The sequence below is a fragment of the Schistocerca cancellata genome, chromosome 7 (genome assembly GCF_023864275.1).
Source record: "Schistocerca cancellata isolate TAMUIC-IGC-003103 chromosome 7, iqSchCanc2.1, whole genome shotgun sequence".
In the NCBI taxonomy this organism is placed as follows: domain Eukaryota; kingdom Metazoa; phylum Arthropoda; class Insecta; order Orthoptera; family Acrididae; genus Schistocerca; species Schistocerca cancellata.
Genome location: NC_064632.1, coordinates 324,783,077 through 324,805,600, shown reverse-complemented (window position 1 = coordinate 324,805,600; position 22,524 = coordinate 324,783,077). Strand labels below are relative to the sequence as shown.

The 22,524-nt window shown below is 36.9% G+C and overlaps 1 protein-coding gene across 1 annotated transcript in view; it reads right to left on the bottom strand.

Annotated features, from left to right (window-relative positions):
- Positions 1–22,524, bottom strand: part of LOC126092749 (cilia- and flagella-associated protein 44) — a 668,515-nt gene that overhangs the window by 105,758 nt on the left and 540,233 nt on the right. Inside the window, exon 23 of the mRNA XM_049908475.1 lies at positions 17,668–17,806. Coding sequence (XP_049764432.1) covers positions 17,668–17,806 — 139 coding nt within the window. The remainder of the gene's footprint in view (positions 1–17,667; positions 17,807–22,524) is intronic.

Sequence of the window (22,524 nt, the reverse complement as noted above, 5' to 3'; positions counted from 1 at the left end):
ACCAATCCTACCAATCACACTCAACGAGAGACCAATGTTGGACCAGGCCTGACTCAGTTCACTCCTCCATCCAACTGTGATATACCCCCACTGCCCCCAAATCAGCCCCTGTTAATTTTCCAGAATTTCTGAACATCAAACCTTGGCTCACCATAATTTCTCAAATCCCTCAACATGCAAACTAACCTTATGTCTGCAGAAAGAACCACAATCCACCATCGAAAAACGGGTCCTGACCTTATAATCCTACCTGCTGACACAGGCTCCTCCACTGTTGTTCTGAACCGCAAGGAATACCGGGCAGAAGGACTCTGCCAGCTGCCAGATACTTCCACCTACAAACCCTGCCATAGTGACCCCATTCCAGAAATCAAGCCGATCTCTAATCTCTCCTCAAATCCTTAGACCCATCCCAGAACCTCTCCCCAGAGTATATGAGATCTTCTCATCCCCATCATTCCACACACACACACACACACACACACACACACACACACACACACACACACACTCCTACCTTGTACATGCTTCCTAAAGTTCATAAATCCAACCACATAGGACACCCCATTATGGCCAGTTACTATGATCCCTCTGAGAAAATCGATGCTTTTATAGACCAACACCTTCAGCTTATTACCTGCAACCTATCCTTCTTACAAGAGATACCAACCATTTCTTCCACTGACTCTCCACAGTTCTTGCGCCTTCACCACATGGTGCCCTGCTTGTCACTACTGATGTCACCTCCCTTTACACTAACATCCCTAATCCCCATGGCCTTACCAGTATTGAACACTACCTTTCCCAATGCTCAACAGATTCCAAATGTACAACCACCTTCCTAGTCACCATGTCCAACAATGTCCTCATCCCCAATTACTTCTCCTTTGAAGGCATTACCTACAAACAAATCTGGGGTACGGCTATGGGCACCTGCATGGCACCATCCTATGCCAATCTAATCATGGCCCACTAGAGGAATGCTTCCTAACCACCCAGAATCCTAAACCACTCACCTCATGCAGATTCATTGATGACAACTTTGTGATCTGGATCAAGGGTGAGGACACCCTTTCCACATCCCTCCAAAACCTCAACACCTTCTCCCCAATCACTTCACCTGGTCATACTCAACCCAGCAAGCCACAACCCTTGGCATTGTTTTCCACCTCGAAGATGGCTACATCAGTACATCCATCCATATCAAGCCTACCAACCACCAGCAATACTTCCAGTGCGTTCCTCTCCTGATTCAGAACTGGGGCAACTGAATCACATTCTCTGCCAGGGTTTTGACTGCCAGTCATCATGCCCTGAAATGAGGAATGTCCTACCCACTATCCTTCTCATTCCTTCCACAGTAGTATTCTGCCACCACTGAACCTTCACAATGTCCTCATCTATCCCTACAACCCCTGCACACAACCCTTGGGTTCATGGCTCATCTCCCTGTAACAGACTTAGATGCAAGACCTGCCACACACATCCTCCCACCACCACCTACTCCAGTCCAGTCACAAGCATCACATACCCCATCAAAGGCAGGCTACCTGTGAAACCAGTCATGTGATCTGCAAGCTAAGCTCTAACTACAGTGCTGCATTCTACGTGGGCATGACAACCAACAAGATGTCTGCCCACATGAATGGCCACTGACAAACTGGGGCCAAGAAAAAGCTGGACCGCCCCATTGCTAAGCACACCACCCAACAAAGACTTTCTTCAAGTCAATGATTGCTTCACAGCCTTTTCCATCTGGATCCTTCCCACAAACACCAGCTTTCCTGAATTGGGCAGGTGAGAATTCTCCCTGCAATATATCCTACATTCCCGTAAACCTCCTGACCTCAACATTCGTTAGTCATTGTCCTTACCTAGCTGTCCTATCCTCTCTCTGTATGCTTCCACAAGCCTCACTTTACTGTCCCCCACCCCTATGCTGCTATCCCCCCCCCCCCCAAAGGCTCCTCCTTACCCCTACCACCTGCTCACAGTCTAGCCTCAGCAGCCAGAGACTGAGTGTGTGAGTTGTGTCTACATATGTGTGTGTGTGTGTGTGTGTATGTGTGTGTGTGTGTGTGTGTGTGTGTGTGTTGTCTGTTTACAACAAAGGCCTTGTTGGCCGAAAGCTCACTTTCTGACAGTCTTTTGGAAGTGCCTATCTGCAACTCAGCACCTCCATGGAGGCTCCACTATAGGATGCTAACTACTGCTTATCTGCTCTTTTCAGCACAAAAAACTCTCCTATCATCCTTGATTGATTTATTAACTGTAGTAACTACCATTTCTATGATGACATCATGATCACTAATATTTGCCTCTGCACTATCAATGTCAATAAGATCAGTCTTGGTCCCATTGCATATGATTGTCAAACTAGTTGCTTAAGACAGTTTTCAGAGAAAACATTCACAACTACTTTGCAAGATTGTGTGTTCATACCATCCTAAATGTATCCACAGCCTATAATTGGAAGGTTAGAGTAGTCTACAACTAATATTGCAAGACCTTACTTACACATTACTGAGTGTAGACACTCTTTGAACTTGTCTACAACTGTTACAGCAGAATTCAGCAGTCAGTAGAAACATCAAATGACATATTTGAATTGACCTTCAATGGTTACTTGTGTCCAGATAACTGAACAGTCACACTCGATTTTGACCTCGATACACATTTTATTTTTGTTGGTTGCAATGAATACTTCCTTTCCTATGACATCTAACCTGTCTCTTTGATATACGTTCCATGCCTTATAACACATTTTTGAGCTTTTGACTTGGGTTTCATCCAGCTCTCAATTCCAAGCATAATTTGAGTGTGACAGCTTTCCCAGAGATCCAAAAATGCAATGACTTTGTAGAAATTGCTACAGTGATTTACTGTTAAAATTTTGACATTCAAACTACCTCTATTATCCACACAGTCTGACTTTACTCTCTGCATACTGAATGGTAAGTTTTCATCAAAGGACCTAATACTGTTACCTAGCCTTAAAAATTGTCATGTGCACACTATGTGTAATCTGCTACTTAAGGAGCTGCTTCCTCTGTGTAATGCACCCCTGATCTCTCTAGGGGAATCCTACTATTCTCCACCACACAACACAGGTCATTAATCTACAGTCAAGACCACCATAGAATTGGCAGAACCTCTAGATGCAAACCCACATTCAGCCATATAGAAGTGACCCCAATCAACTCTGGGTTCAATATTCCACATTACAAACTCTGCTTGTATTCCATGAACAAATCCAGCAGTCTTCACCACTTCTGTCTGCTTCCTGTAGGAACTGAGGATAGCCTCAAAACACAAGCAACAGGAGTTGTTGGTGCTGACATGAGCCACAACTTGCAGATGTCTGCACCCTTAACATCTGCTGGAAGGACTCATCGACATCTTGGATTAGGCCGCTAGCAGAGAGTCCAAGTGCATATTTTACTTCTTCCCAGACTTGGATGCTGTTTCTCTAAAGGCTTGTGATGAAGCAAGCTGGGATATTTTTTACTTCCCCTCTTGTTTTGACATCTGCCTCCTTAAAATTCATTTTTTCAAAAATGGTTCAAATGGCTCTGAGCACTATGGGACTTAACATCTGTGGTCATCAGTCCCCTAGAACTTAGAACTACTTAAACTTAACTAACATAAGGACATCACACACATCCATGCTTGAGGCAGGATTCGAACCTGCGACCGTAGCGGTCACGCGGTTCCAAACTGAAGCGCCTAGAACTGCACGGCCACACTGGCCGGCTCATTTTTCACTTTTAACTAATTACCATTAACATACATGAGTATAATCTGCATTTTCATAAAAAAGAAAGGTTGTCCCTCAGTTTTAAAGAATACAACAACAGGTGTAATTTTGTGCTAAGTTTTATGTATCTAATTGATTTTCTAATTTATTTTGACTATTACTAGTTAGTATCTTTTGTTATAGGGCAAAATTAGTAATTGTTTCATAACTTAAATTATACTGTTGACTTATAAACAAACATAAATTCTGTACTTATTGTAAACATTTGGAGGAACAACTAATAGTATTCTTAAAGCATCTATTTGGCTCTATTCGAAAACATGTTAGCAAAGCTAGCTCTTAATTAATTCCAAAGTAATTTCCCGTTTCATCAAAAGTACTGTTTGTGTAATTATATTTGTTAATTTCAAGATCAAAACAGATAATACGGCTAAGAAACTTTAAAAAGATGAAATGTTTCAATGTATGCACTTAACTGTACAAGTTAAGTTTTAATTGTAACTTCTGTAAATTAAACATCAAACAATGTGCAGTTTCAGTGCCTATTATTGGAAAGATATATAAGAGACCAATTTTTGGTCCTGAGACAGTCAGTCCATGGCCGAGTATCAGAAGAGGAACTCATATTGGTTAGATCAACAACAATGCAACAATGCATCCCAAAACTGAGATGGTGAACATGACAGAGAGAAAGAGGCACAGAATTGTGAAAAACAGTAGTACAATGTTTTGTTATTGGAAGAACAGGGATGAAAATAACAAGAAAAAAAGGTGATAGGAAGGAAGTGGGAGGAAGGCAGCTGTGGTTTAAAATGGAAAATGTGTTGGGGTGCTGGAGGGGCAGTTCCTGCCTGTGTGGTACAAGAAAGCTGTGCTCAGGGAGGGGACATCTTAACAGTGTAGGTGCTAAGGCAGCTATTGAAGTCACAGACATAGTAGTGTGCATCATGTTCCTCAACAGTTGTTCAAACTTGCAATTACCTGTTAAGTTAATACATCATTATAAATATACCATTTATATTAGCAACATGTTTCAGTAGTCAATCTCCCATCATCTGGCTCTCAAAGTTAATCTTACATAAAAAGCACTTCAAAAGCACTCAAGGTCAAAATATAAAGACATGAAGTTCTCATCTTACTTTAGAAATGGCAGCACCAGATTCCCTGCTCCATTTATCCATTTACTGCATATTCTCTAGAATGTTGATTCCATAAGGCAGTAAACACTGGTCACATCAGCTGCCTCTCCGTGCAGTACTATAGTTCAATTCATTTATCTTGGCGGCTCGCGCATGCCCGCCTAGACGCGGGAGATTGCTGCGTTGCCAGTTGCACACGACGCACGCGCCAAGAGAAGCAGCGCCATAGTATAGCATAGTTTGCACGCTTACATTTAGGGGGGAGCGCGCAGTTCATGAAGTAAAGCCACCACGGCCGCAGTAACCCTTTTGCTGCTACAAAGACGTGCTCCCTGCATTCCGCGCTGTGGGCGATTCTGTCACTGCACTGCTCGCCTGTGCAGACACACTGTGTTCCGACTGCTTTGACACTCTTTATCATTCGATTCCACAAAAACTATTTGGCTCAAAAATTAGACTTTTACCTATCTTCTTGACTGATACCTTCCCCCCATAAATGACTTAATTTTGTTTCGATGTTCAACGCAGTTATTATGCAGCATTAAATACAGTAAACCATTGCACGAAATTTTGAAGAGTTTGCAGAGGTTAAGTCCATAGAGTACACCTTCCGGATGGTCGATTTTAGTTGCCACAATGTTGAGAATGAAATGTGGACAAGATACCTATATATTTCATTTAATTTAAGTACCACATAAGTGTCGTATGTAATATTGAGAAATATTCCACCTTTCGCGACTGTAACGAAAGTTTTACTTACACTGGGCACGTTTGGCTTTATTTTAAAGCACTTCAATCAATCAAAAGGAAGTAGACAAAATACATTAAACAAAACTGTGGACTTACAAAAACATTAGGACTTGAATATTCCGTCTGTCAGTGAAGTGCTCAGAGCTATGTCAAATATAATTTTGTGTGTGGTACACACAAACAGCATTTATTTGCTAAAACACTGATGAGCCAACACAAACGTTGAATATTGTGCTACCGCACACAAAACTACGAAAGGTGACTTGGCAATGGAGGACACAAAATACAGTCCTCTTATGATGCTTCAAAAGAGAGAAACGCGTCTGGTCTAAATAAGTCGCTTATTACAGTTGCAGAAGAGGGATATATTTCAATACCATTGGTAAAACTGCGACTGTGGAACAAAAACAAGAAACAGAACATGAATACCATTGTGTATGTGCCATAGCTTTCACCGATGGAAGTGCTTTAAAATAAAGCCAAACGCGCCCTGGGTAAATAAAACTTTTATTAAAGTCGTGAAAGACGGAATATTTCTCAATATTACGTACGACACCTATGTGGTACTTAAATTAAATGAGATATTGTTATACAGTAAATATTATATGAAATTTAGGTATCTTGTCCACATTTCATTCTCAACATTGTGGCAACTAAAATCGACCATACGGAAAGTATACGCTATGGACTTTTACCTCTGCAAACTCTTCAAAATTTCGTGCAATGGTTTACTACATTTAATGTTGCACATCAAAACAAAATTAAGTCATTTATGGGGGGAAGGTATCAGTCAAGAAGACGTGTAAAAATCAAATTTTTTGGCCAAATAGTTTTTGTGAAATCGAATGATAAGTGTGTCAAAGCAGTGGGAACACCATGTGTCTGCACAGGCGAGAAGTGCAGCGATGACAAAATCGCGCACAGCGCGGAATGCGGGGAGCACATGTCAGCAGCAGCGAAAAAGTTGATGAAGAGGCAAAGCACTCGAAATTTCATTCAAACGAATAAAATTCGTGAAGTAAGGCACTCCAATATTGTTTTAAAATAAAGAAAATATTAAGCACCGCGCAAGGTTTGAACTCATAACCTTTCGCTTGGCAGCCCAACACCTTCACCGTTCCGCCACCTCAGCTCATCGAATAGTGTAACTCCATAAGGAGTCTAACACTGACGCAACTACTTATAAACACTGTTGGTATGATTATGAATTACTCACGTTTCGTTGAAGTACAATAGGAAATAAACAATTACCGCTGTTCTTTATTGCGAAAAAGCAGTTCGTGAGATTGAAACAAACACCTTTCCTTGCTATCACCTGAATTAGGAGTCTTATTGCTTGTTTGGTTTAATTAATTAATAGAATATGAAGCAGTTGGTATAAAGAATGCTTTTTCCAAACATTCTATAAAAGAAAGTCTGCTATCAAGACATTGCTTTTGTTCTATTACTTTATTTATGACTGAACGTTTCTAGAACTGAAGACACTCGTCCGTGCTCTGCACTGCAGTCGAGATCTGGCAACGTCGTTCTCTGTTCATTGGCTGACTGTGTTTTGTGACGTCAGATGCGCAGAACGAACCTAAACTCGGCCACCAAGATATATGACGCGCACTATAGTTCACAAACATATGTATGGGCCTGACAGCTGCACTGAGCAACCAGCCGTTCCATAACATTCCAAAGACAATACACAAAGGGTATGGAGAGACATATACTAATGGTTATCTGTGCCAAATTGTACACATTTTTCATACAAACACAACTTTTAAAAAATCTAAAAAAACATTGAAGAAGGAATTAATCCTCTCACCAGTTTGTGTATACAGTTCATTATCACACTTCAGCTGGTGGATTTCCATTTTGAGTTCCTCAAGTGGGTTGAGTTTCTTTCCTTTCTTATTCACACATATCACCTCTAAGTTCTTTTCTTTGCCTTCAGGGGTTGATCATCCAATATAAAAGCATCCGCATGTTCCCTATATCCTGTTAAACTTTTCCTACCTCTTTGTCCCATATATTTTGCTTCACACAATGTCAAGTATGCTAATGCATTCAAACCGAACCAATTTACACTGTAAAACAAATTAATTCCAATTGTGACCACCAGGTGCAAATCTGGCACTGTACACTGTTTGTATAACACTATGACATCCATGCTATTATATGACAAGCCATAACATGAGTGGACAGTATGGCTATTGACAAGAAAGTCTATGCACTGCTAGTGAAACTGTTTTATGTGAACAGAAGCAATTTAAGAGCTGCATTGAGACAGTATGACTGACTGTAATGTTTGAGGAGAGGCCCAATGTCATTAAATGGTTTAAAGAAGAAGATAATGAAATCTGAAAACATGGGTCAGCTTGGTGCAGCACCTGGAAGAGGAAGGTGTCATATCCACTGGAAGTTATTGATGAAGTTGCTGTTGTTGTAACTGACCATGCACAGCATGTGTCCCAGATAATGGTAATGTTTGTGCAGTGTCACGAGAATTGTCCATTCTGCGGTCAACACTATGGAAAGTTTTGCAGTCTATTTTACACTGGCACATATACATGATACAGATGGTGCAGCAACTGAAACCTCATGACCCGCAGCAACATTCTGAATTTGTTCTTTGGTCTCTGGCATGGTTTGAAGTTGAAGACACGTGGCAGGACAATATTCTATGGAGTGACAAGGATGAAGTGAATACAAAGAACTACCAAGTTTGGGTACTGTTGATCCACGTATTGTACACGAAGAGCCAGTGCACACACCATATGTGACTGTGTGGTGTGGATTCACAAGCACCTTTATTCACAGTCCATTCTTGTACAATATGTGATTCCTCCTTTGGAAGAGCACAACTGTGTGGCAACCACTGTTTTCTGACAAGATGGAGCAACACCTCGTGTTGCTCACTGAGTGAAAGATCTGCTTAATGCTGCCTTCCACAAATGTGTTAAGTTCTAGAGATTTTCTAGATGCATGGCCAGCAAGATCACCTGTTCTGAATCCATGTGGCTTTTTGCTCTGGGGATATCTAAAGAACATGTTTACCAGGGACACATTCAGTCTCTACCTGATCTGAAGGCCAGTTTACAGGAACACCTTGCTCATACTGAACTAGAACTGCTGTCATCAACTGTTGATCATGTCATTTTATGGATGCAGCACCTCATCGACATCTCCGGTGCTCATATTGAACAAATTGTGTAAGTGACAGTTACTAATAAAATCAATATTATGCCTCTCTCACTTGTCTGACCTTTCCCCTTGTAGGAACTGAATGCTTTTTTACCACCAGGCATGAGGAGGAGGAAACCACCACTTTAAGCAGAACCAAATGTTTAACTGTACGTATACACTCTAGTATAAATAAGAAACCAGGAAAGAGTCAGTGTAAAAATCTTAAAAAAGAATGCTAATTTTGAAACTTTAGACAGAAATACCAGCACTTTCTTAATGCACTTGAACATAAATGGATTAGGTACAACCAATCATAATGGTAGAGTGAATAAAATTGATGAACTGCAGATTTTACTCTCAGAATACAAAAGTATTAAAATGATTTGTTTAAATGAACATTGGCTTACAAAACATTGTGTCACAATTTTGGATAAGCTAAACAATTCCAGTGTAGCCTCAAGTTTCTGTAGAACAAATAATACCCATGGAGGCTCACAGATACTTGTAAGTAACTCCTTAGAATACAAAGTGAAAGATGATTTCAGTTTTCTAAATGAAGGAGGTGTATTTGAAAGGTGCTCAGTTGCATTAGAAAAACAAACTATTGTCATATCAATACACAGAATTCCAGGTGTAGCAGTAACAAAATTATTTTTACCAACGTTAATGGGTCTTTTACAGAAATTCAGTAATGACTAAAAGATAAGGGTTTTAATAGCCACTGATTTCAATACAAATTTATCAAATGATGCAAGGAAGCTATGTATAGATTTAAGACTTTCAGACCATTCCACATTGTTTATGGAAATGATTAATACAAATGAACAAAATACTAGAAAAACTTACAGCAAAAGACATTATACTGTTGAAAACTTAAAATTGTTCTGCTCTAAATTAGAAGAGATGGAGTGGGGCAAGTCCAAGATGAGATTCAAATCTCTATACATTTTAACATATTTTTTTAATTTTTGTATGAATTTAATGAAATATTTCCACTTACAGTGGGCTAGACAAAAGTGTCTAATAAGCTAAATTGGATCACTGCTGGAATAAAAATATTCAGTGGAAAAAAGGAGAACTGCACAAGGAACTGAAATACAACAAAAACTCTGTTTTCATCAACTATGTTAAACAGTATAAAAGCATATTTAAAAGCGTAGTGAAAGTAGCCAAAGAAATAGTTAATAATAAATGGATCTCAGCTCATGGAAACAAATCAAAGGCAGTATGGTCCACCATAAAATCAGAACTGGCGATTAGAACTGACAGCAAAGATATTACCAAAATTAAGGTGGGGAGTAAAATAGTAACAAACCTGTTTCAAATGTCAGAGTCATTCAACACTTTTTTAACAAATGTATCTTAATCAGATGTAAATGTATATGTTTATGCAGAAAAAGTAAATTTAAGACACAAGGCAGAAGAATACTTTAACAAATTTGAGGAAATTTCAGTTAAAGATGTAGAGAAAACTATATTACAACTCATAAACATGACCTCATGTATCATGCGTGAGTGAATAAAGAAATCCACAAAACCAACACTGGAATAAAACAATTATATGCTACTTACAGAAAATGTAATGTAGTAGATATTAACAGACTGGTGAAAAATCTGCACACTGAACATGGTGAGCATCTGAATTACCAGGGTAAAAAATTTCTCTGTCACAAGATAAGCAAAATTATAAATGAAATTCAAGAACGCAACTGTCTAGTTTTAAAATACAATATTTCTGGGGACACTTATGGACCTCCTTTTTTAGGCAATACAACGTTACAGGGGAAGGAAGGGTAGAAGCCACGTTAAGTGAAAACTGCAGCAAAGTAATCAATTCAGATAACTGTGTTGTTTTAGATCAATCAGTGAAAATAAATGAACATGCAAGACCTTGTGACATCAAAATACCTTTATGTGCAGATAACAATGTTCTCCTTCTACATATAAATGTACAATCACTTTGTGGTCAAATCAATGAACTGCAGTCCTGGTTTGATCAAATTAACTGCAGTTGTATCAATGAACAGTGGATGAAAGAGTCTGAAATAGACTTGTGTGTTCCTCTGGGACATTTGCTAGTTACTAGCTATTGCAGAAGAAGCATTTCACATGGTGGAGTCTCAAACTACATTAAAAGCAAATTAGATTTAGATTATACAGTAGTAGACCTTAGCAAAATGTCCCTTGAAGGCATATTTGAAGTAGCTGGTATGGTAATACACACACAAAAAATTGTAATTGTGCCAGTGCATCAAACACCAAGATCTGATGAAATAATATTTACAGAAAAAATTAACACACTAATTTTGCAGTTGTCCAAATATAAACAACATAAAATTGTAATTGCAGGTGATACTAACATAGATATAAGGGCAAAGAAGAAAAATGTTATCTATATGGTTAATTCTTTGAAGTCATTGAACTATTATTGTCTTAATGAAAAGCCCACCAGACAGAATGCATGTCTTGATAACATAATTACTAATGTATATAAAGATACTCTTCGATGTGACATAACAGAAATAGGAATATCAGATCATGCAGGACTATGACTTCGAATAGAAAATTCAAAACTCAACTCTAAAGAAAGACAAGTGACATATAGACTTCTAGAAGAATCCAATGTAAACAACATGATTAATGAGTTACAGAAAATTGATCGGTCTCATAAAATTAATAATAATAAGGCAACTGATGAATGCTTTACTATTTTCCTCACAGAAATTAAGCACATTGTAGAAAAGACGTGCCCCACTGTAACCAAAAGACAACATCCTAATAATACACATAAGCAATGTCCTACCAACAAGTGGAACACTCCAATACTTAACAAACCTAGGATACTACTTCTAATTCTGAAGGATAAATCTAATAAAAGTGATCAAGACGAGGCAAATTACATAAATAGAAAACTTTACAAATCAGAAATAAAAGGGGCTAAGTGCAATGCAAATGATGAATACATTTTGAATTCAAAAAAATAAATGTAAAGCAGCCTGGAATGTCATAAAACAGGAAATTAATAACATCAATAAAGAAAACAACATACCTGTAGACTGTGATACACTCAATGATTATTTTGTAAATAGTGCCACTACCACTCCACTCAATAATTCTACCATAAATGTAGAAGCATTACTCATCCATACAAAACAGACTAGTGAGAACTTTACTTGGACCCCTATCACCCCAAATGACATTTGCAAATCAATAAACAAACTAAGTAATTCCAAAACAGTAATGGACTCAGTAATTTCATCATAAATCGTATAGCAAAGGAAATCAAAATGCCACCTCTCTCACTGTCAAACAGAGTACTAGATGAAGGAATTTTTACAGAATGTCTTAGGTGCACAGTTACACTACCTATGCATAAAACAGGTGATAAAAACCTCCCAAACAACTACAGACCCATATCAATAGTACCAATCACATCCAAAATAATAGAAAATTGCATGCATATGCATCTATACAGCTATTTTGGAAGCAAAAAACTATTAAATGAACAGCAATTCAGATTCAGGTCTCACCTATCAACTGTAAAAGCAATTGAAGCTTTGGTGAACAATGTATATGAAGCATATGACAAGAGGCTGCATATATCTGGAACACTTATTGATTTAAGCAAAGCATTTAATTCAGTGTCTCATGACATAATCATTAAAAAGTTAGAATACTATGGCATTGAAGATATACCACTCACCTTATTCAAATCTTATTTAAGCAATAGATCACAGCTTGTATATGCAAATAAACAGAGATCAGCAATACTCCCTATAAAAAGAGGAATACCCCAAGGCTCAGTTCTTGGCCTTTCCTGTTCATTGTCTATATTAACAGTTTCTCAGATTATATACCATTTAAGAATATACTGTATGCTGATGATATAACACTAATAACCTCAGGTGACAATTTACAAACTGTGCTGGATAACAACAGAGAAATAATGCAAATGACTAGTCACTGGTCTCAGGCCAATCAACTGTGCATAAACAATATAAAAACAGAAGAAATAATTTTTAATCTAAAAGCTACAAAAAGTAAAAATAAAGCAGTGAAACTACTTGGATTGCACATAGACCAAAAACTCTCCTGGGAGGAACACACCAATCACCTGTGCAGCAAACTAGCCCATGTAATTTTTTTACTGTAGAAATTGAGAAACAGTGTAAGCAAACAGCTGTTACTCCACTCATATTTTGCTTTCTTCCAATCCCATCTGAGGTATGGAATTTTGCTCTGGGTAATTCCTCAGGGGCTAAATGTATTTTCAGATGGCAAAAGAGGGCCATGAGATGCATACTAGGATTAGCACCCAGAGATTCCTGCAGAAACCACTTTTAATATCTCAGTGTAATGAAAGTACCTAGCATGTACATATATAACTGTTTACTGTATGCTAAAGAAAATCTGGACAAATTCAGCACGAGATGCATAAAATTTTTCAATAAGTTACCATACTCAGCTCGTACAGCCCCATTTAATAAATTCAAGAGTGTATTGCAAAATTGGTTAAAATGCAGTGCATTCTATACAATTGAAGAATTCCTAGGAAATACTCATTATAATATTAGCTTCTAATAAGTGATGAAGAAATGTTTTCAATTCTTAAATAAGCTAAATAATTCTGTGTATGTAAGTGTTTATTGTGCTTAACTGTACTCCATTGTAAACTTTGACGAAGCCAATTGTATGAAAAATACTGAAAGTTGAATAAAAATATTCTATTCTAAAAAATTCTATTCTATTCTATTCTAAGAAACAAAAATGCTGCTGGGTGGGATATCTACCAAAGTAGTTAAAGCAGCTGCCAGGGTAATAGCTCACCATCTTTGCTGAATAATTAACAAATCACTTGAAGAAAGCCGCTTTCCAGATGTCCTAAAGTATGTGGAGGTAAGACCTTTGTTTAAAAAAGGCTCAAGAGAAGATATGGGGAACTGCCACCCAATCTCTATTCTCCCAATTTTTTTTCAAAGATATTTGAAAAAGTGGTGGTAACACAAATTAAAAAATTTATAGAGAAATCAAACATAATTTCAGATAGTCAATATGACTTTCAAAAAGGCAAGGGTACAACAGAGGTCACTAATGAGTTAAAGGCTCAATTCTAGGTCCAAATCTGTTTTTACGTTATATAAATGATCTGCCCTTGTTGAAAGCAATGACCCTGAACAAATTCCTTCAACTGTTGGACTGTTAGACACTTTGGAAAACTGGTTCCAACTAAATGGGCTAAAACTGAATATTGGGAAAACAAATTTGCTGCAGTTTAAAACTAAAAACTAAGGTAAAAGAATTCCACATTACTCATAGAAACCAAGAATTGAAAGACACGTACTGTGTTAAAATTTTTAGACATGCATTTTCACCAAAATCTATCCTAGTCTTCAAACATAAAGTATTTAGCAAGTAAATTAAACAGCCTAACATTTGCAATGAAGATTCTGTCATATTCAGCTAGCATGGAGACAAGAAAAATAGTTTACCACAGCTACTTCAAATCAGTTATAAGGTACATCATTATTTTTTGGGGACTAGAATTTTAAAATTACAAAAATCAATTTTTAGATATATGTCTAATGCAAAACTGAGAGTATCCTGTTGCCCACTCTTATGAAACTTAAAAATATTAAGTGCTCCATGTTTGTACATTTATGAACTGATCATTTTTGAACACGGTAACCCCAAGTTATTCATAGACAATAACTTCAATACAGTAGTAGGAACAAGGAGAATTTCATGCTTTCTGCTTATATATTAAAGCTGTTAGCACAAACCGCAGAATACATGGGCATGGAAATTTACAACATTCTAAAAAAGAAACAAATCCTCAGCATGGAGATTGGGCAACTAAAGCAAAAACTATGACAATTGTAATTACAGAAATGTTATTGTTCCTTAGAAGAATTTCTTAATGATAATATGACAATCTGAGCAAGAAAGCAAGTGGCTGAAATGTTTTGTTAATTAACCTTAGAAGTTTTATGTCTAATAAATGATTGCAATAATGATTCTCACTTTGTAAAGTAATACTGTTATTGGGCTACACACAGTCCCTGTAAATTATAAATTAATAATTATTGTTTCTGTAATATACATAAATTTTAATTGCAGTATTGACGAGACCCCTGTATATTAAATCTTGTGATTTAACTCTGTACATTACGTGAGAATAAAAATTCTGATTCTCTTACATATGGAAACATTTCTGGACATGGTGCTTTCAATTGAGGAATATATTTTTCTTATTGAACTTGTGTTTTGTCAAGGTAATAAACACACAGATTTAGTTTAGGAGGCATTTGTCAACAAATTTGCAGAAATAGATGCACCTCAACATAATGTAGTTTGTTGACTTATTGAAAAATTTTAAGAGACAGGGTCAGATTCTGAACAAACTGGATAACCAACTAAACTAAGTGATTAAAAGTTGTTGGATGTTTCTGACTTTATGCAGTACAGCTCGACAAAACCATTGTGCAAGATATCACTAGAAACATACAGTTGGCATGAAACCAAGCATGAAGCATTTAAGCAGACATTGAAAGTGTTCCTGTATAAAGTGACAGCAGTGCAAGAGTTGAAAGATGGGGATCATGAAAAGTATATCCACTACTAGAAATATTTCACATCTTTTATTGAGAGAAATTCTTAATATCAACTTCTATGCAGATGAGGGCTGGTGCCAACTCCCATTGTCATGTTAACACAGAAAAACACATTTATGGTCAATGGTGAGTCCTCATGCTGCATGATCAGAAAATTGGTGTTTGGGTAGCAATATTCCAGGCAGTGCTTTAATGGACCTTCATTTTTTGAAGAAATCGTGAGCAGTGAACATTATTGTTTAATGACCAATGAATTCATTGGCCAGCTAAAGGTAGATAAAATCAATTACTCATGGTTTCAGTTTTCTGTAAGAGTTTTTTTGGGGAAACATGTTATCTCTTAAAACCTATGGCCCCCTCTCTCACCAGACCTTACCCTACTAGACTGTTTTCTGTGGGGAGCAGCAAAATCTGTAGTCTATCACAATTGCTCAAGCACATTGTGTGACTTAAAAACTGAAATAACTGCACATGTGAGACTCATACCACAATCAGATTTGCAGAAAGTGTTTTCCAATCAAATTACATGGTTTCATATGTGAATAGCCAACAAAGGGCATCATTTTCAACATTTTGTAACTGCACAGCATCTTTTTGAACAGTGTATTTGCATCACATGGAAAATTCACATGCAAGAACTAAGAAATAATTTTAGACAGTGCTACTGGCAATTACTCATGTACAAGGGAAGATTTGTATAGTACTGATTATTGATGCATCAAAGTACACACACAAAAATCTCCCTTTGTCAACTGCCAGGAAAGGACCAACCATTCTGAAAGCTGGAATAGCATATATGCTTTTCGATGTGTTTAGTGGCAGTAGTATAAATTTAACCTCAAGAAATGTATTTTATTAACAGAAAATATGTCTCTTATAAAACTGAATATCATTTTATGTTTCAGCACAATCACATCCATTGTTAAAGTAATATATCCAAGAGCTCAGAATTCTTGTATTGTAGTCCACTGCCACCAGTCCATTAACCCTATCACCTTAAGACAGCTTCAAAATATTTCCTGCACAGACTTCAAAAGGTGCATTGGAAAATTTTATTCTTCATCTGATTCTTCAAATTATCTACATGTTTGTTGTCCTGTAATACTTGATCTAAAAAGCATTTTAGGTATTCATTTCCGAACAGCTTGTTTTTCTTTTTTTCCATTTAAAGTTTGCTGACACTCAGCAAATAAGCAATCCATTTAGTGAAATGAAAGTGTCAAGTACAGCACCTACAAAAGCTGGACCTTTGTTTCCTGGATGAACTTGTCCCAAACTAGAGAACTGTGGCAGTGTTTGAAGCATCAGTGTACACTGTGCTGATTAATTTACAGACTCATCACATCACTGTGTTCTCTTGATGTTTATATATTTTTTACTGCCACATGTTAAAACTTTTCAGTGTACTCAGTTCATAAGTTACAAAACTAGTGATATTTGCCAGGATGAGCTGCACACTATAATTCAAGGTCTATGTCCTCAGCATGTTTAATTGTTTGTTACCACAAGACTTATAAACTCAAAGAATGTAACAAAGATCTGCATCCCAGAATCAATGCCTTTAGTTAAACTACAGTAAAAAATGAATGATTGGATTTAATGTCCCATCAATAACAAGACAATATAGATGGTAAATGAAAGTCATGATTAGAGTCACAAACTGAAACATTTATCTAATCCCAATATAAATGACAGATGTATTCAATACAGTATTTATGTATGGAGACTGGTAAATGTGAACACTGAGAATTGTTACCGTTAGTAACCAATATACAACATAGAAGTAGATTTTGCACATTTTGCTATGATATGTTATGATCTCTGCCCCATCCCAGTAGTTGTACCTCACGTTCCCAATTCTGTGCAAGCCAAATAAAAAACAAGTGCTCCCAAATTTGACTACCAAAATGCTACTGCCCTCTCCCATTCAACAAAAGGACAAGTCCCATTCCCACAATCACATACCAGAAAGCATAAATGTGCATGGTAACAGTCTTGCAGACTGTTGCCCCAGGTGGAATGGAAGGAAGGAAGGAACTACTATGAATCTCTGTGGAGATATAGTCTCCATGTGATGAGTACCTCAGAGAGAGAGAGAGAGAGAGAGAGAGGGAGAACTGAGAAGCAAGACTGTGTGCAAACTATCAATCATCTGCAGGTGAGTATAATGTTTCCTGATTTTGAATTTAAGGTGCAGTGATTGTAAGTCAGCAGCTTATTAGTAAGATTCTATTCCTACCTGAAACTTCTCCAGCTCTATTTGGACTTCCTTCAACATGGCTTCATCGGCCTTCAATTTCTTCTGACTAGATTCAGTCTCTTTTCTTAAGAGCTCAATCATCTTCTTTTCTTCTGCTACATCTTGCTCAATTGCATATCTACAATTTTTTATTTATTAATGAGGTATGAGTGAAAAGATTACAATAGACAAATTAGTAAATATGAATGGGCATAATAGTGATAGATACAACTTTAAGAATACTAATAGAAATCACACTTTAATCATTGATATATAAATGTCTATCTCAAGTTCTGAAATAGAATGGATTGTAAACCAAAAATAGTTTCACAAAATTAATAACTTTTGTTTATCACTCTTTTTCTCAACAGCAACGAAATCAGTATTGTAAAATCTTCATTAAGTGACTCTTTAGATAAAATAAATTACTCTTACAAATAATGCCAACATAATAATTTGTAAATAAATTTTTTGGTTATCTTTGGTAAATAAAGTTATCTTTCAAGAATAATTTTCATTTACTCCTCATTTAAATGTAATAAAGTATAGTATAGTTTCTAGTCGCTGCAGACCTCTCCATCATCTTCTGTCTTCCCACCATCTCTCCCTCACCATCTTGATCCAGTATTCTCCTCTCTTCCATACATTGTCCTTTGCCCCTTTCAGCCACCATTCGCCTTGTTGTCTTTCTCTTGGTCTTTTTTTTCCTTCCCTTTCATCTTGTGTGTCTTTCTGAGTAGCTTCTTATCCTCCACTTGCTCCTCCGCTTGCTTACCATGTAGTACTTAAGATCAAAAGCTATGTTTAAATTATGTAACACAATTGCCACTAAATAATTTTCATCACCAAAAATATTATCAAAAACTTAAGTTTAGGGATCCTTTTGGTCTTATCTTTCTTTGAACAAAGCTTTTTGACCAAATACTTTGACCATCACAATGGAAAGAAAACAAACTGCTGTCAAACCACCAGGAATGGCAATCAGTGTGAGGAATGTAAGAATTATTTTCATGTGGGAGGTTAAAACATAACAAATATGAAGAATGATGCTCATAATTGTTACTACCACTACACATTACTGGAAAAAGGGGAGCTTATCTCGAAACTTCAAGCTGATTTGCTAGTAGCACAAGAAGTATTAGTAGCTTTGTGAGCTGCAGTTTTCAGAAGTAACGTCAGAGCTAGACCAGAAGACTGGATTACATTCAAGCTTTCCAAATCACTGAAAAGATCCAGGAGCCACCGCAAGTCTATTACCTTCTGTCTGGCTGACTACAATAGTTCAGTACTTTGGAGACTGAAGAAAAATGCTTTCAGATAATCCAATAAGTTCAGTGTAACCTGATGTTGCAGTGCATAAGGTGGAAGCTCAGTGTGGGGAGAAAAGTTGTAATGAGACTGAGAGGATCTTATTGCTGGGTATTGGCCACAGGAGGGGCATGTCAGACTTTGCATATATTTTCCCAAACATTATATATTTTCCCAAACATTTGATTATCAGGTAACTAGCATATTTAAGTCACGTGCAGGGCTCAACAATGTCACCTCTGATATAGACTCTTTGGACTAGAATCTTGGTAAAGAAGAGCTTACAATAATACTCGGGACTGCAGCTAACAGCTTCAATCATAACATTAATGCAGAAGAAATATAGTTACAGTACAAATAGCTACTGGAGAAACAAATTACTACACCTTGTACAAAGACAGTAAAGGAAATGCAGGTAGTGTTTCCCATCAAAACATCAGAACAAAAGGTGGACTTCTCATATCCATAAAAGAAATGAAGGAACAGATGGAATATCAGCAGACTTGGTGTGCATATCACATCACACAAAAATAACTGAAAGTGAATAGACTCATCTTGAGGAATACAAGGTGGTATTGTATTACTCTAAGCCCAATAAGTAGAGAAGGCAAGTGGATTTCTATGCGAAAAATGAAGTCAAGACCCAGGCTTGTAGCTTGAAGAGCATTACATTGAACAGGTTTTTTAATGCTGTGTCATAGTAGTGGACACACAAGTTTTGTAAAATTGACAGTTTACAAGCCTACAGCAGAGAGTATCTTCAGCATCATAAAACACCCATAAAAAGTTTTAATGAGGATATGCAGACTTCATTGGAGAATCATTGTTTGTGGAGAATTTAATGTTTTTCTCTCAGACAGTACTAATCAACAACGACTAGTGGATTATTGTACACAGTGAAATTCTCTGTGACTGTTGAAGAATGTAGCACAATGGCCCACGACAATTAGTTTTGGATCCAACAATGTGTAGTGATTTAGCCATAAAAAACCAAACCCCAATGGTTTATCTGATCATGATGATCAAATGCTAACAATATCATACACTGACCAGTTAGGTACAGATCACATAAGAAAAATATTACATCATAATATCACAAACAGTGACTAGACCAGCGTTTAGAGAGAAACTACAAGAAGAACAATGGGGAAGACTATTTAACTCTTTCTGAAACATACTCCAACAGTATTTTTGAGTCTTAGTTTCTGAAAAAGCTTCAATAAGATATTGTTATTCCAGCAGCCAGAGAACACTTCAAATTTTCTAATACAAATTTCCTAAGCAAGGTTTTGTCTTAGAACAACAATGACAGAAAGAATAAAAATAACACTTGAAGATTATAAAGTTAATCAGTTACAAGGTTGGTTAATTTGTGTAACTAAAGATACACTCAAGATCAACTAAAACGAATAGAAAAGTTCGGAAATCCAAGCACAAGCATGAAAGCTAATACTGTACAATAAGTATCAAAAGACTGATTATATGTTAACATAAAGCAATAAAACTGCAGAGGTGCAAAATAAAGCACCCCAAGGAGAATATCAAGTTGTATTACAGGAAAAGTAGTTAGAGATAGTCTGTTTCACACACTGACCATTTGTTTCATACGTCCTAGTTACACACTGTGTTGGCTGCTCTCTGAAGAAGGAACATTTCCAACTTTCTTTCAGCACAATGTTGCCCCATATTATTATGGGCTAGCTGTCAGAACATACCTGGATGTCCAGTTTCCCCAGAGATGGATAGGTCATGTAAGTCCAATGGAGTGACCATGACATTCCTTAGATATAAGTCCACTAAACTGCTATCTGTGGTAACTGTATATGCACTCTAGTTCAGAAACATTGCGCACACCAAGCAGCTGGTTGCTAATGCTTGTGCTTGCATTCCATCATGACAGGTGTTGGTTAAAGACCATGAGGAATGGGTCAAGCAGATAACAACTACCTTACAACATGCTGGACGACACGTCAAACACATCCTGTAGCCTTTATGTGTTATCATCATTTGTCTTTTTTTGTACAAAAAGCAACAAAAATTGAGAAAGAATAAAGCTATGCTCAAATGAAAGCCATCATTGTTTTCGTCACATAATTCTCTGTCTGTTTGATATGTCACATGCCCCTTTTCGATTTGAGAATTATGAGCTGCAGCCAAGATGGGACTTGTTTCAAGTTTGTTCCCTTATTATATCTAGGCTTCCACAGCCAGTGTCAAAATGATTAAAATTCTTCTGGGTGTTGTACCACATCGTAGTATCAAATATAAAACACTATACAATGACATGATACTTCACTCAGAAGAATATTAATCATCTTTTTCCCTGATGCTGGCACATTTAATTGGAAATTACATTTGTAAGAGAAGGTGGTGCAATTTTAGTTCAGGATACACAGTGTCTTGCTAAATGCTGGAATTTTTCAGAGAACCATTTGAGTTCCAGTTTCTTGGATTTTATCATTAGAGTCATTTTGTGAGATGTATGTAGGAAGGAGTGCAAGTAATATGTTATTTGACTCTTCTTGGAATATGTACTATTATTGTTTAAAAGTAAACCTATACTCAATGAACATTACTTCTCATTTAGCACTTGCCTATAGACTTGGATTATCTCCTTCATGATGCTCTTGATCTGCTTCTTCACCTTGAAATCAATTTCGACAGACTCTCCTGAACATTTTGTCAAATAGGGAGACAAGTTATCTGTTATATTAAGGTATATGCATAAAAAATTCTAGGTCGAAATTGCGAAAATATCTTTACCAACAACTAGTTTCAGCTCATTGATGAGCCACCTTCAGATCAACATGAAATTATTATTTTGTTCAATGTGGCTTATACATGATGAACAAAATAATGGTTTATCAATGAACTGAAATTTTATCAATAAAGATATTTTTATGATCCTGACCTAGAATTTTTAATCCACAACTCCTACCAAGTTTTGATTCTGACTATTTCTGGTGATTAGTTGCCAATTGTATAGTCAAACAGTAATGTATTCTTCTTGCCAAATTACACTGATGAATTATTCTCTAGATGTTACCAGTAAACTGGTCAAGTGTATCAACATTTCAGAATAGCAAGTGTTTTACTCTACAACCTGTACAAAAATATTGAGGTCCTGTACAATTTCAACATTTATATGTTCCAGTTTCCTATGTTTCATGTGCTGGAGTTGGGTGAAATGGACCACCTGCATGCATTTGCAAGTGAGCATACTAGGCAGTGGAGGAAGTGTAGGTAAATGGAGTGGTGGTGTATTGAGTCCCATCACATTCATTTGACCTTGTCCATTGATGGCTTCTCATCCCAGGGAGGGCCGAATTCAAAGCAACTGTTGTGCTGTACAAGGTTTTCAAGCAGTCTTATTTAAATAATTGTACATACATACTGCTATGCATATCAAGTGGCTGTGTGGGAAGGAACACCTACAAAAATTATTACCACACTAAATTGAAATCATGGGTACATAAAGTTCTAATCAGAAGAAAATGGTTGCCTGTTCTAGAAAGACAGAAGACAAAGCAGCAGCCTGGCATTTCTACC